The sequence below is a fragment of the Chelon labrosus genome (assembly GCF_963514085.1).
Source record: "Chelon labrosus genome assembly, chromosome: 10".
NCBI lineage: Eukaryota > Metazoa > Chordata > Actinopteri > Mugiliformes > Mugilidae > Chelon > Chelon labrosus.
Genome location: NC_140360.1, coordinates 12,942,810 through 12,959,201, shown reverse-complemented (window position 1 = coordinate 12,959,201; position 16,392 = coordinate 12,942,810). Strand labels below are relative to the sequence as shown.

Genomic DNA, 16,392 nt, shown 5'->3' with positions numbered 1-16,392 from the left:
TCACTTGTGACAGTGTGTCCTATCTAACCCAAAGGCACCGGGCTTGGCTCTAGCCTTAAATAGAAAGACAAATATCAAATGTTTAAACTGGAGAAGCTCTTGAGGATCCCGTTGTGGTTTCACCCCGTCACTTGCACTCGCTGCCACTCCTATCACTGCACATTCTTGCATCTAGTTAGTGAGTCTCGCAATGCAGCACAACATCAACCCAGTATAATATCTTAGGCCTCAGTCTTATGAGGAGCATTTGGGCGTCTTGGTATCACTTCACAGCTTCTCGTGTTATTATAACAGTTACCAAAAGCAAAACAGTGCAGTGTGATGTTTACAACAAAATGGACGGCCCGCACGGCCATCCAGTGATATACAGGCTTAAGTCTCCACTTTACCTCGGAGAAAGAGGCCATGTGTTGCGTCTCCTTGCCTCGTCTCTCCACGCCTCCGATCCACTGCTCCCGCAGATCCGGATTTCACATTCACACAACTGCTAGTCTGTTGAGCGCATCTTTAGCTCGGCGATGATGTCATGCGTTAGCGTAAGCTACAAGCCCTGTGCTTTAACAAAACAAAAAAATCTGCTACTAAAAAAGAACTTGGTAAACCGAGCATATAGCACTGTCAAGGTCACTGTCTAGTACACTGTCTGCTCTATATTGAAATTAGCCCCCTGGAATTCACTGGTCCTGTCCAGACAGGGCAATAGCCTAAACAAAGGGCTTTTCTTCCCTTTTTCTCTCTTTGATTCTCTGCAGGCAGGTTGCCACAGTTATAGCCCTGTGCAACCCCTTTAAAGCTTCCTTCAAGGGAAACCAACCACCTAGGGAAGCCTAAACAACCCACAGAAACGTTTTAGTTGAAAGGTTTGGGCGATCTTTTTCATTTGTTTACAACAACACACAATATTTAATGCGCCTTTGCTACACAAGCAATATCATCTCTGAATGGGCTTTTACAATAAAACATGGAGTATTAAGTACGAATCACAACGAGAATAGTAGTAAAATTGGTTAAAATATTTAAAATAATATTTACAAATATGTATAATCGTTCAATATAAGTATATGTATTGCGTACAAATGTGCAAATTAAAACAAGCACCATTGGAAGTACCAAGTAGCATTTATAGTGAAACCTTTGCGTCAAACATTTGAACTTGACCGTCACTGTTAATAAAGTTGTAATGCAATAAGCTCCTGTGACCTATTTGCGCAAATAAGAAATACTTCAATTTTATTAATTTATCAGGCTGATTGAATTATTTTTAAATTGTGACTGAGAAGCCTCAGTGCGTGTGTGCCCGTGCACGTCTGTGCGTAATATACGCTACGCAATTATCAAGAAATTCATTGTAAAATACAGATTCCAAAAAGACTAGTTGTGATCAATAAATGATGAATTTTCAAACCAATCTTGGCTCACGCCGACAGGCAGTTTGAACTGCATTCAAAAACGATATAACAGTTAAAAAATTCAAATACCAGAGCTACATGTGTTGAATATGCACGTATTCAAATATTTAAATACATGAATAAAATCTGAATAGGAACGCTTGGCTCCGACATGTGATTTCAAATGGTCGGATATATTTCTATGATAGACATAATAGTCTAAATCACAAAACTATGCACTGACCCTATTAATATTAATATCAGGGTGTTTTCGTAAACAGTAATATCACAAAAATAACATATATGGTTTAGCCCAGGTTGTTTGTTTTTTTTTCAGTGCAAACGTCTGTATTCGCTGGCCTTCAAGTTTAACAGCTAACTAAAATAAAAATCCATCAAACCGATAATTAAAAAAACAAAAAAAAAACTAAACTCGATATTCCATAAATGGTATAGAAGACGCTAAAATAGAGACAATACAAAGTTAAAATCAGGACAGGGGAATAAAAGGAAGTTATCTGAACTAAAAAAGCCATAAATTAGAGACAAGTTGCAGCACTTCCTGATATTTTCCACTCGTCACCACCAGAGGTTATCAGCCCCCTTTTTCTTGTCTCTGGCTGACAGCGGCCTGCAGCTCTGACGCCCCGACACACAACCAAAAGCACGGCTACATTTTACATTTAACAAAAGTAAAATCACCGGCTCATCAGTGCGTCAAGTATCTAAAAGATAGTAGTTTTGCTTTTTATTTGAAATGGCGCAGTCTGATTTAGTGAGTTTAGATGTCGTGTCATCCTTTGTTGGGCACAGTAAATGTTAACCCAGGGCGTAGGTCTCTGTGATTGCTAAACTACAACTTCAGCGAGTAAAACATTAACTTAACAGAAAAAAGGGTGTGTTGCAGAGCAGATTTTATTCCACTGTTGTATTTAGGACTATTTGTAATTTGCATATTTGGACATATCTGTATTTATCCACTGTGTACATATTTTGTATTTATTGTAAATAATAAATGAAAGAATATATGTGTCCAAGTAATTTTTAAAACCAAAACAACTACTTATACCTATGTTTAAAAGGTAATCTGCATATTCAGTTTCTCATTTTGTTGGTTTAGATTAGCTACATTGTGTGGCAAATCATTAAATGCGGTATTTAACAACTTTTGGTGAAATTTCTGGCAAAATGTTCTAAAATGTCAGGATTTTAAATAGAAATTAAGGGCTTAAAATACATATGCAGTACATATTTGTTTCCTTTTAGCTTAGTTTCCGCTGTGCGCCCCTTTGAAGAAAATAATAATAAAAAAATTAAGTATAAATTGCATATTATACATCACGTTTCTGCAAGTTAGCTTTGTCTAGTCGATGCACGGCGTTTTCTGTGGGCTAAAAAGTCATAAAACAAAGTCCATGTAGGCCTACAGCCATAGTAGGAAGAAAAACGGTCATACCTTTAATCGTTATATTGTGGGCGACGTCGTGTTATTATTTCCTCTCGCTGTAGAGACAGTATGGCTGCTTGCTGCGGATTACTGGTGTTGGTGTGAGACGTCAAAAGTCCTACCTGTCCTTCGTGGTCAATAACACACACACCTCATGATGAGTGAATGAAACCATTGGCGGTTCCAGAGGCATGGGCCAGAACAAGTACTTTTAAAGGTATTCTGCAAAACACAAAAGAACAAGAGCCCAAATGTTAATGCAAAGCTCTGAGGGATGGTCAGAAATGCAGGTCAGAGGATATCGCTACACTTCCCCTTTTTATGTATTTATGGCATGTCATTAAGCCCGGCTGTCTAGACAGGGAAATAACACCTTGTTTGCCTACAAACAAACCGCTAGCATTGGTGTCCAGCCCCCTATTTATTATTCACAATCTGCTGTGATGTCAAGGTCAAAGTGACTGCATAGTCATGGTCAAGGGTAAATTAGGAGACTCAGAACTTTCCACGAGGATTGAAAATCCAGGAACCAGACAAACAAAAAAAAAAAGTTGAAGCCGGACGTCTTAAAACCTCAAGAGATCTGAAGAATCTGGAAAGAAGTGGAAAGAATGACACAGCCCTGTCGACGACTGCCACATAAAAAATAAATAAAACTAAAAACAAAACTCACATAGTTATAGCGCCTATATATTATATTGTATAGGTTCAAGAGGACTTTTTGTCGTATAGCTGCGTTATTAGAATTTATATAATTAATTTTAAAGCATCCAACGTTAAATATTCGGACTAAAGAAAAAAACAGGGCGTTTTTACGCTTTACTCTGACACACTAATTTCCCTCACTGTTTATTCAGGTTAAATTCTGAAACTACAGGCAGTCACAATGATCTTATACTTCAACAGCACCTGAATTCTCCTCAGGACACAGTGTATACATGTTTATGTCCACATTTTATTTTCGTCCAGTAATTTTCAAACTGCATTTGTTTTAGATACACATGGCTGCATGAACAACAAAGACCTCCTCTATACCCCACATATGTGTACACAACATGTATATTCGTCTACGCCATTTATAAAGAAAAACTATAGATGGGCAATGACGCATTGGACGGGACTGTGTGTGCAATGTGTGCGCGCATGTGCATTAGTAGCTACTATTAATTAAGTGTACTGCTATTATTAAGTGCTTTGCCTAGCAAAACAGTGAGAGTATATACCAGGTGACAAATTTAAATGCATCCTCAAGTTCATTGCACAACTCACCTGTGCTTTTTGCATACCGAGTTACAGATGATCTAACCAGGATCCAAATTCGCGACAGGACTATAGAAGTATTACGTACTGCAAAAGTAGACTTTCGCAAGCACATGCTTCACAATACTGTTTTTATCCGGCCATGTAATGTTGATATATTAGAGAAATCATAATCCGTAAAATGCATTTTGGATAATGTCTTAAATACTGATTCTCGCTTTCTTAACGTATGCGAGTTTTTATGTTCCAATTATGAGGACAGCAGCAGCCAATTTGTACCTGTGGATTATGAAAATATTGTGCGGTAACGCAGTAAATGTTTCTCTGAAAGCCGAGGAACACATCGCTTGATTTGCCTTTCGGCCTATTTGCAACAATTCTGCTAACTGAACGTCTGCCAAGTATCAGGCAATACAGATTTGGCATCAACTTTGATTTAAAATTGTTGGAGCAAACTTGGAAATAGTAAGCGATAATCTTCCAGCCGACTTACTTTCTCAAGCAACAGATATCCTTCAAGACTTGACGGGGAATATCCAGCCTTAGCTGGAAAAAAATGATGTATAAGAAGACTCATTTGAATTTGTTTAGTTGCTAAGAGTCAAAGTTTGCAAAACGCTGCCCGCTAATCATGCGTAATCACCGTCATCCCTTATTGCAAACAAGACGGCTCCAGGTTGCCCAATAATTCTTAATCAAGCACTTTGCAACATTAAATCTTCCTTCGCCCATCCGCTGCTGATGTTGTATAAAGAGGAAAGGAGATAGTGGCCTGGGATTTTGCTGCTTAGTAACTTGAAACGAAAGGAAATGCTGTGAGCAGGATGGTTGATTGACTTGAATATTTGAACATTTTCATAATCATCATTTATTTATGAAACACGTTACCAGTACGTAATTCAACACCACAATACAGTTCACATACTGCACCAAAGTAGAAATTACAGGCTTCTTACAAGGCGTGTGACCAGCTCCAATGCTACACTAACAAAGTCCAAACAAAATAAAACGATTGTGCATTTATGTGTAATACTCACTGACTTTAATGGTTTACAATCATTCCAGTTGCATGACAGAGTCCTTCACTGATAAAGGAAAACATACAGGTTTTGGGATATTCCAGTTTACAGTTCCGCCATACTAGATAATATGAATTAAATAATAAAGGCATTGCACTATACAGATTAACAACGTAGCAGCCTTTGTTTTACCCCAGGCTTAAGAGAACATCCCACACAGGGGAGCATAGCTTTTGAAATTCAGACGGATTCTTTTTTTCTTTTTTTAAAAATCGCTCTTCCTCCCGAAAGTCTTTTCTGTGAGCTTCCGTTGAAGATGATTCAGTCTCAAGTTCAACGTGTCGTTTACGCCACAACAATTCGTGTCCATATGGCGATGATCATATCTCTGTAAAATGACATCAAACAAACCGTCTCCTCGGTTTTGATCTGCTCGTTGCAAGTCCTAAAATGTCATCAGTCCTTTTAATATTTGGCTTGAAAAAAAAAAAAAAAAAGAGGAAAAAAAAATCACGCAATACTTGCCTTTGAAATACAGATATCGTTTTAAATATTATATATTTATATATGTACATTCCTATAAAACAAATGTGAAGTGAATATTCAATATTTTCACAGTTTTTGGAGCATTACCTCTAAACTGAAAACTTGGGACTTGATGGGGTGGTCGATGGAGTTGAACTTAAATATATGTAAAAAAGAAAAACACTCAGCCAAAATGTTCTTCAGCAACGATATTCAATGCAAGAGGTAAATATATGGCGTGATGTTTTTGGAAGGTATGAGTTGCAGTTTTAAGAGGGTCGCACATCTCATCAAGTGGTGTGCATGTGATTGTTCTTGGATTTACTGACAAATTTCTTCTCTTTGACTCGTCGGTTTTGGAACCAGATGGTGACTTGACGCTCTGAGAGGTTGGTGGCGGCCGAGATGCGCCTTCTCTTGTCTTTGGTGATGAATTTGCTGGCTGCATACTCTTTCTCCAGCTCCTTCAGCTGGATCTTGGTGTACGGGACACGCTTCTTACGCCCACGGCGATAGCTGCTGACCTCAGGCTGCAATGGCACAACATCTGCAGCACAAGGAGAAACATTCCAGGAAAATATTAGACTGTGCGCTAAGAAAGAACAAAACATGCACGAGGTTTAACTTCACAAACGCAGCTGACGAAACTAGTCTACTCTTGAAGGAAAGCAGGCTGGTCTTGTCATGTTTAGTTTTAAATACTTACTAGACTGAGAATAGGAACACAGTATAATTACGTTAGTTAACTCTAAAAGTCTCCCTCTCGCTGTGTGTGTGGGTGGGTGGAAATATGTGTGTGTGTGTGTGTGTGTGTGTGTGGGTGGGTGTGTGTGTGTGTGGGTGGGTGTGTGTGTGTCTGTGTAGTGATGGGATGGGGGTTGGAGGGGTGCACAACAGAAATTTAGTCAGGATCTCAGGTGTGCTTCCTCCGATGGGACGGCTGATATAAAATAGGCCATCCTTTAGTTCGTGGAGATGAACCGTCAAGCTACAGCCACTATAGTGGGCATTGTTTCCGGTGGCCAGTGTTCATTGTTTCCCCTTTGGCTCCATGTCAATACTTAATCTGCTGGATGAGTATCTACACGCCAACATAAACGTTGTTAATAGTATTTTAGATAAACCTCTCGTTAATATGTTTAATTAAAGTGTGCGGGGTAAGACCTATTGTCTGTAAGAACACAAGACAAATCTGGCCATTAAAATGAAAACTGGAAATTTTAAGTTATGAATAATTATAAAGTTACACATGTTACAAGTACTTTAAGGGAAACATTTTTAAACATTTCCCTAAATTTCAGAAAGACCAAAACGCAATTTGTTCTGTAATGTTTATTATTTACAATTTAAAATTTGAAATTGAGGACTAAATTTGTTAAATTCACCAGTTCACCAAAAAATGGATCTGAGGGCAAAACAGCCAATAAGAAACATAACAGTACAAGAATAGCAATGCCTTAAAACAAATTGTGGCAGGCAATGAGACGTGAAACTTTTTAATCCCGTGTAATTTTATAATCAGGGATTGTGGATTTTTATACAAGATGGCGATATTGTTATTTAGGCCACTGAATTTTCACACGTTATTCAATGTTTTGCATTAAATGTTGAAGTATAAGTAGATGGGGGATAACTGTGTGGAGTTTACGCTTTCTGTGCCGCTTTTTATTTTAAAGTCAAACACTTGTGTCTGAATGGACGTCATCTTGTGTGCATGTCTGAAACGACACAGAAATACATGGACAGCGCGTGCTTGTGTGTTTGTGCACGTGTGCGCGCGTATTTGACGGCGTGCCCATGCATGCGTGGCTTGCTCTGTGTGTGTATTTGCAATATCATAAACAAATTAAAAAAAAGTGTTATAGTGTTGGTAAGGGGTGGCTGAGTAGGGGTTTCTGGAATTAAAATAGCTACAGATTTCACAAAGTTAATAAACCCATGAGATACAAGAAGCAGTCTAGTAAACACTCTGTAAACTGCATACTGGTGTGGCTCCTGGGTCCATTATCAGATATGATATATGCTGTATGTAGCAATTAAAGCAAAAGACGACTGAATTATAATTTAAATTGTTCCGTATTTGTGAACCACTGCCAAAGTCTGTATGTAATACAAATGTTATTAATGAATCCAGAAATGTGCCAAAGACGCAGCGCAGAGCGCTGAGATTTATTGGCACAATCCAGTAGGCTAGCTAAGTCACTAGATTGTCATACAGGGGGCAAAGGTATGCACTGGTGTTCCTTCATTTTCTACGTGACAGAAACTGAACTATACTCATCATGTGACTGACAAAAGCAAATGGTCGGAATGCATATTAGCTGATAAACAGCTGTACAGATACAAAAAAAAAAAAGCTCCTTGCTGTTACATTTCTAAATTGTCACAATTTTAGGCACAGTTTTCAGAAAAGGCATGCTGATTTGTTTAGTGTTAAACTGGCCAATATCGCTAGATAGAATGAGATAGTCCAGAAAAGTACACAAGATAGCTGACATGGAGACTGACAGTTGTGTGATTGTTTAGTATATATATTAGTTTCCCTGGACTCCTTGGTAAGATGATCTAGGGACTTAAACACAATAAAATTCATGGACTAGGTAACGACATCACAGCAGAGTAAAAATATCTGACTACACTTAAATAGCTTTCTTAATGTGATGACACAGGTACTGAAAGCCTATAAGCTGCTGGACGTATATATGAATTACAGCTCATAGTGGAGGCACCTTAAAAAGCATTATAATTTTTTCCATACCTGGGAAAGGTGATTTCCAAAGATGAGTTGACTGCGTTTGCTCTTTGGAGCAGTACACCTGCCCATCCCAGCCATTGGAGAGAGCCCAGTGCTGGTAGCCATCCATGGGGATCAAGGCGTCGTGCCGCGGTTCAGGATGAGCACTGATACTGGGCACCACCGACACGTCGAGATATCCAGGGACAGCCTGATACGAGCTGGCGAAACTCGGGTAGAAGGCAAACTCTTTCGCTCTGGTAGACAGTTCTTCCGTGGGCAGCGCTGAGCTGGGCTCGGCGTATTTCTCTGCGGGATGGTACGAGCAGGGCTTCTGCTGCAAGTTCACGTTGTGCGAGTGAGATAATCTACAGCCGTAATATGGGTTTCCAAAGGGATAACCGTAACTCAAAGATGCACTGGAAGATGTTTGTGGAGCGGGACACTGTCGACCGGTGTCTGGAGAGGAAATATCCGAGTAGACGGAGCCCTGGTGGGTCGCTAAGGTGCCAGAATGTCGTCCCAGCGCGGGGTGCGACATCAGGTCCCTGCAGTGGGTCGCAGGGCAATTACCGCTCAGTCCCTCCATTGTTTGGCTTTTATTCTGGTTGTTTTCATTCGGGCTTTTTTCATAAACGTACATCAAGGTGTCCGCCCAGCGTGGATGCAGAACCAGCGAAGTCGTCATATCACGGGCTGCCGATGCTTTTTAAAAGTCGACTACTCCAAGACGGACACCTCATTTCCAACTACATTTTACACCGAGCGCATGCGCACACGAGGCCCCTGTGTGTCCACTTCATTAAGAATCTGGCACGTGATACGCTAACAAGTCCTACGAGATTGCGCTCGTGAGCAGGGGAAGAGCAGCCCTTTAAAGACCCACTGCCTCACATGTCACCGTTTTTTCCCGCAGAATATCGCCTCATATCATTGGCTTAAATCACCTAGACCCACACCCTTAAAGGGGAGTTCGGATACGTTCGAGATTGGGGCAAACGAAAACAACCTGTGAAATTTAGCCGACTTCGCCGGTTGCCAGCTAATATAATACCATATGATACATATATTGATAGAAAGTTAGTAGATTGGGGGGTAAAAGTAAATATTTCCAATCACATGTTTTGCATCGCATTGCTTTTTAACGCTGCGTAAAATCTGTGTCTGCCGCTTTACGGCTGGGAGGAAGGGTTATGTCCCGTCTAAGGTTGTTTGATTATTAAATGTATAATAACCAAAAAAAAAAAAAAGACTATTTCATGTGGAATCTGTTGCATCTATATCATTTTAATGTCCACCATATAACAGCGATGTTATGCATTAAGAAATGCGCAGGTACAGAATTAAATGTGCAAATCGTTCAGTCTTATCTTAAGACCCCTTCTCTGAGCATTTCCTTCAGATCCGTATCTTGCACTATAGATCACATATTAACATCCTCAAAGGATATTTAAAGTTCTGAAGAAGTAGTTTTACAACAGGACATGATTAATAATAATGTTGCCTTTAAGGGAATGATATTTCGAATGTATTACGATTTATAACTTTATAAACACGACATGCTCTATTTTATAGAGCTAAAACAAAAAAAATAGAATTTGGTATCTACAGGTTGTGTGTGTGAGCGTGTTGTGGTGTGTGATGCAGAAGTTGTAGTTTAAGGATTAGCAAAGTTGAACGTGTTGACTGAGTGTCACCTCAGCAGCAGCAGCAGCAGCAGCGACGAGATGAAAGCCATCAGGTAAGAAACCGTCGTGACAAATCTGATTTCAGTACACATCGAGTCTTTAATTTTATATGATTATAGTCATCACACGCAATGAGTGATATCCTCACGCAGTTTATATACAAGTATTTCCGCAAAATGTTTTGGAAAAATTGTGTTTGGTCTGGAACTCCAATCTTTTTTGCCCCAGTGGTAACGAGACAATTAGGATGAAGATTAAACGAATTCATGTGATGTGTCTGTTTGAGTGGGTCATTCATCCATGCCATACAAGAGGATGCTGACGCTTCAAGGCGAAAATAAGAACAAGGGGTCGCTTTCAGCTGGACTGTGTGTAGGCTACAGAGCTTATTTAATTAGACCTCATGGTAGAAATGCGGACCTATTCGCCCAATAACTCTCCGTCTGCTATTTTACGCACGTCTTCCGTCAGATTTAGATGAATGGCCATCGGCAAAAGTTTTTTTTTTTTTTTTCAGAATCCCAAATATCTATCTAAGTTCATCTCATCACCGGGCCCTTTATTCGCGGACTTGTGGACTCCATCCATTTATCTACTCCGCAGCATTAGAAAACAGCAACTTCTGGTTAATATTTAAAACTTTACAGTATTTTCTCGTTTGAAATAATACCGAAGGGATAGGCTCGCAATGTATCCATAAAGCAGGCTTTTTGTGATGCCTATCCCATGAGTCACTCATAAAGCAGGCTACAAGCTGCCCTGCAAAGGGCGCATAGTTTATCAACATTTTTGCAGTGCAGAGTTGCCTTGGGAATAATCAGGCCACCGTTGTGTATTTGTAAACAGTACTAAGGAAGCAGGGCCCCCGTCGTTCCTCGGAGTGAGACGAGGGTTCTTTTGTCTAAAGGAAATTACTACTGCGAAGGGCTCATCCAAACGGCAGCTGCACGGAAGTCCAAGGTCAAGGTAAAAAAACGCAGACAAACAGGGTCGTAATCAGAGTCTAGACAGACAAGAATGAACTTCACACTAGAGTATACATGCCAACTATCTCTTATTTAGAGATCCTTACTCTAAAATATTTGCTGTGTGTGAAGAGGGGGAGAACACTCCAAATAAACGCGTGAGTTGATATTTAAAAGATCCGGAATTTGTCAGTTTTCGCTCAGCAGGAAACCGGCTCATTCCAACAATTCTACTTGAGATATACCTTTTTTTTAAAAAAATAAAAATAAAAATAAAAATTATGAATGGCAATATTTTGCACTGTGTTTTCAACATACCGAGATTTCTACAGATATGTTTGTTTGTAGGTTATGGTAATGTGTGTACACCGATATATTGGTCAAATAGGCGGCACGTCTTAGAGGAGTAATAGTTACAGCTGTTGTATTAAAAAAGTTGATTAAGTTAAATGTGTTTGTTCCAATAGCTTAACAATAAACCCCCCGTTACACCGTTGTGTGGTTTTCTCAATTAGTATGGAAATGCGCATTTTTAATATTCATTATTCCTGCTGGAAAAGAAATAACACAAGAAGACCCAATCTTTAACATTGCTGGAAAATATAATAACAAATGAAGTACTAGTATTTTCCACTCACAAGTTATTTAACAGTTCTAAAAGGAAAATAATTTGGCTAATATGAAATATTTAAGCGTTACATTATGTGCCATGTATGCCAGCGACAATGTTTCAGCCAGTGTCTTATATGTACCTTCACTGACGGTGAATTTTAAAAGACAGCAAACTTGAATATATAACTTTAAAACGATTTATCTTTTATTAGTACTAGAAAAAGTTGTCAACACACAGGTAGATTCTTCCATGATGACGTTTACGCATGTTTAATGTTCGCATAGCAGAGATATTCTTCTTTCTAATACCATCAAACTAACTTATTATTAGAAATGAATCATTTAGTCACCAGTAAGATAGACATCTGACATGAAAATGGGCATTTTCTCACCTACGTTACGGCGGAGGTGTTACTGGTTGTGCTGGACATTGCCTTTAAATGTGTAGATCTTAAGTTAAGTTAAGAAAGCACAGGAAATTAATAAATTAGCAGATTTTTACTCAGTGATAACAGATTATGTTTGATTGCGTAAACTCGATCACCACACGAGCGAAAGTAACACCTACAGAAACACTGAAGCCCTCAGTAAGCTACTATTCAACCAAACTGCAAAATCGAGGGAAACTCCAGCACTGCTAGGTAAAATGCTAAAACTGTGGCTACGTGGCGTTACTGAAACAATAACGGAATGTGTGATCACGGTTTTTACTTGAATATGACAGAAAACCTGATACTTTCAGTGTTCTAGGTGCATACATCTGGGTTTATGGCGGAACTTCACTTTTTTCTTTTTTCTTTTAACAAACATTTGTCATCATTTTGATTTTAAAACATTTTTTTCTAAAGAAAGACAAAGAATTCTTCCAAGCAATAGCTCTTCTCCACTGCACTTTCACTTATTTCAGGAAGCGTTAATAGAAATAACTACCAGTGGGCCTATTATGACAAGCAGCCATGATGTGTTGCTGTAAATATCTTGACAACCAGACATCATGTCCTTCCAGACAGGCCCTGTCAGACGGGGAGAGCGCCTGTCTAATGCAGAGGTTTGTGGGGGAGGGGGACGCACCCATCCCCATACAATTGCTACCTACCTGCGGCTTCCGCTCTCCAGAACTGACTGCATATGCACATGACTGAGCCGATCAATGTTAAGCAAGGAGAATATGCTCTGAGAGCATGTGCAGTCGCAACTTCGATCATGCTGCAGTATACAAACTAGTTTTCAATAGATTAACTCCACTCATTTCAATAGTAATCTCGTGTCTTATTAAATAAATAAATAAATACACAGTGACTAAAACCTTCAAAGGAAACAGGTGAAATTATCACATTTGTCAGTTTTCTTTAGACATGGTCACATTGTTTTTTCACCCCCAGTCAAAATTACATTGTGAATGACATGTCTGTGTCTCCCCCTGTATGTAGGCCTATCAATTCATATTAGATTGTCAAACATTATCTCACCCGTCTTGAAAGTGATGCAAATCCATGAGCATGAAAATCACTTGGAAGAGGCGATGTAGCGATCCAAGAATGCGCTGACAGCTTGCAGGTAGTGTCTGACCCATGCATGCTGAAATCAGGTTGCGTTTATGAGTTTGCATACAGCTTCAGGCTTTGCTGAGATCGAAGTGATTTTATAATCAGAGTAAACCGACTGGTATTTCCATTGAACAGTGGACGGCGGATTATGTCAGTGAAATTAACTGAATAACTAAAATAGCTGGAAGTACTATTCAGGCTATAGTCTTTGTGCATTTTCAGAGATTTTAGTAAATGAACCAGACGAACCCTGAACACGCTATCTGGGCTAACTGAATGGACCAAAATTGGACTGTGGTAAACATAAATATCACAGTAAATCAAGTCTGATGTTTAATTCGAGGTAGCAAGTTGGTCACGAGCTCCACGTGCACTCTGCATTACAACTTAATTCAACACATTTCTCAGCAAAACAGTGAATTTTAACGTATGCTGCCTTACGTGGCCTGTATGTATGTGTGTGTGTGAGAGAGAGAGAGAGGGTAAGAGACACAGAGAGAGGGTAAGAGAGAGAGAGAGAGAGAGAGAGAGAGAGAGAGAGAGAGAGAGAGAGAGAGAGAGAGAGAGAGAGAGAGAGAGAGAGAGAGAGAGAGAGAGAGAGAGAGAGAGAGAGAGAGAGAGAGAGAGAGAGAGACGGTGGGCTGTTGTTCAGAAGGCTGGAGAGCAGAGCAGTCCACTGTCATGAAAACATTCCTACAAAACTAAAACAGCATCTCAATCTGGTGTTTTCTCGTGCAGGCTGGATTCAATTTACGATCAGAAATGTTCATAATCGTCACTGATCTTGAATGCCAACAGTCAGGACCCAGGAAGGCATGTGATTTTTGTCAGGAAAATTCCAAAAGCGTGGTCGAAAATATAAAACTAGGGCAGGACAGTGTTGGTGCGTGATAAAGAATGGACTGGACATGCAGCAGGTGGGGAGGGACACTTGAGCTGACCATGTGCGTAAATAGATGAGCATTCTATTTATTTCACCCCTCGCCAAGATCACAAAATCCTAAATTGCCGCATTTATCGTGTATCCTGCTGCATATGCATGAGAAGATTTTAAAATGCAGGCCCGTCGCTATAGCATGCAGCATTTGTGGTTCCTTAGATTATTATTGCTAAGGGGCTGTAGCTATAAACTTAAAAATAAATAAATAAATTTACTGCATCACTGTATGCTGGTCTTATTGGTAGGACGCCATGTTTGCCGACCAAACAGAAATTAGCTCAGGTATTAGTAAAGCGACACACAGTATACACATATATATTGTATTGCTGTATAGGGGACACAAACGTGTGGAGCGTAGGACATACAGGCGTGTAAGGGGAGTAACCATCTCTGCGTTCAATTTACCAATCAACACTTTCTTATGAGTGAAATAGACTCTTCTTAATCTTTACGCAGTTAACTGATGTAGCCCGCTACATTTCTGCACAAGGAAAGGCTTAAACACATACTATGGCGTCTCTGGTAATCCGATTTCTGTTGATATTGTTTTTTTCACTTACCACTTATACAGCATTGATAATGTATAGTATAGATAGTGTCTGTAACGTTTGTAACATGGCTTTTCAAAATCAGTGCATGGAAAATATTACATAGCCTATACTTTAGGCGCAATTGACTAAGGATTTGACTCGTTTAACCTCACCCAGAGCAGGTAGACTGTGAGAGGATGGCTGTGGGCTAACCGCAAAATAAAGCAGGCCAGGCGGAGCCGCGCCCAGAGCACGGAGGGCAGGCTGGCAGACCACCGCTGCAGCCAGAGCGGATTTACAAAATACACCGTAGGCTTTACAGTCTTTCCTTTTCATGCACTTATCATATCGTTCTTAAAATGGCACTGGTTCACTGTTTCACATTGCCTGCGAGGTTTTACCAAATTTTAAAGGGAGATATTTTGCGCGTCTATTAACCCAATACTACAAAAGTTATATTCAAATTTCGACAAACAGCCGCGCCCTGCAATTAAATTAGACTGGGATACCACACCGGTTTATTAACAAGCACTTTAACCGCAAACATTTGCAGAATTTCGCACAACTGAGATGGCAAGCTACATAAAAGTGATCACACAAATAGATATAAACATGTGGGAGATTCATTTCATAAGCTGGACATTAGTTCCAACTCAATAATAGTCTACAACTTGATACACAATATTGTTGTATCTTAATATAGACCAAGCTGGCTATAGGGGCGCTTCAGATAGACATGCATTACCAAAACAATGTATTACACACGGTTAATAAAGGAGTGTTACTGCAATAGCTACATATATAGTTTCTAACTGAATGTTTTGGCATTCAAAAGATTATTTTATATTTAATTGGATAATGATATCACCGTGTTTCAAGTCAAAATATTGCAGGACCGTCCCTTCTTGTCTTATATCTTAATGTGTGCTGATGTTATCAACAAAATGTCCTAAAATGTGCTCCGGTTGTTTGCTTTTCCGCGGTTTAAATACAGTTTAAATCTAGTTCTGCGAGTGTGGATTGTTCACTTTCCTGCAGCAGTCCAGAGGCTGAACCGGTGAGAAAGTAGACAAAATAAATCCACAGTTTGACGCGTCTCGTCGGAAGTCCAAGTTCAAGTTAAGAGAGGCGGTCGCTCCATCCGCCCAGACAGCAAAACAAAAGACACACACGTTCATCATTAATCATCTCAGCTTCTTCTCTTAAAGAATGAAGCCCTTTAAACTTCTTTGACATTTTTTCAGACAGTATGTGGATTGAGTTAAAGAAAGCAATTCTGCAGGGCCATTTTGATTGAGCTTCTATTTCTGGTTTAAATACAAATAAAAATAACAAAAAAAAATGAGATAAATTTCCCCAAAAGTGTAAGAATATGTTTAAAAATACAAAGTTCACAACAGCAGGGTGTAGTCTAGATATGACTACAGGAACATCAGTGATCAAACTGTGCCATTTAGACAAGGTTGTGATTTTTAAAGGTCACTTTCATGCCGTGTTTGGTCATTTTAGCACCGAAGTAAATAGCAATCTGTATCAAAATCCTTTTCAAGGGTAGCTTCGTAAATCTCAAGGCTTGCGTTATATGCCAGTTTCCTCACCACTTGCATGTGCACCACAGATTATAACATCGTGCAGCCTTCACTGTGTTCATATATAGAAAATGTGTCAGAATGCCGAGGGCACACGCTATGAATGTTTGCGAGCTTAAGACGCCTACTCAAGAAATGCGCTGCCAAT

At 39.5% G+C, this 16,392-nt stretch overlaps 1 protein-coding gene across 1 annotated transcript; it reads right to left on the bottom strand.

The window, feature by feature from the left end:
• Positions 1 to 4,721: 4,721 nt before the first annotated feature.
• hoxc13a (homeobox C13a) lies at positions 4,722 to 9,573 on the bottom strand. The gene is made up of 2 exons (XM_084553658.1): positions 8,398 to 9,573; positions 4,722 to 6,186 (listed from the first exon to the last, which is right to left on the bottom strand). Exons 1-2 carry the CDS (start codon positions 9,059 to 9,061, stop codon positions 5,930 to 5,932), a joined length of 921 nt encoding a protein of 306 aa, XP_084409784.1. The 5' UTR covers positions 9,062 to 9,573; the 3' UTR covers positions 4,722 to 5,929.
• Positions 9,574 to 16,392: the final 6,819 nt, after the last annotated feature.

Excerpts from the sequence above, each read along its gene's own strand:
- hoxc13a (XM_084553658.1), bottom strand. The coding sequence starts at position 9,061 with ATGACGACTTCGCTGGTTCTGCATCCACGCTGGGCGGACACCTTGATG. Across the intron at positions 6,187-8,397 it reads TTGGAAATCACCTTTCCCAG|ATGTTGTGCCATTGCAGCCT; the intron begins GTATGGAAAAAA and ends CTTGTGCTGCAG.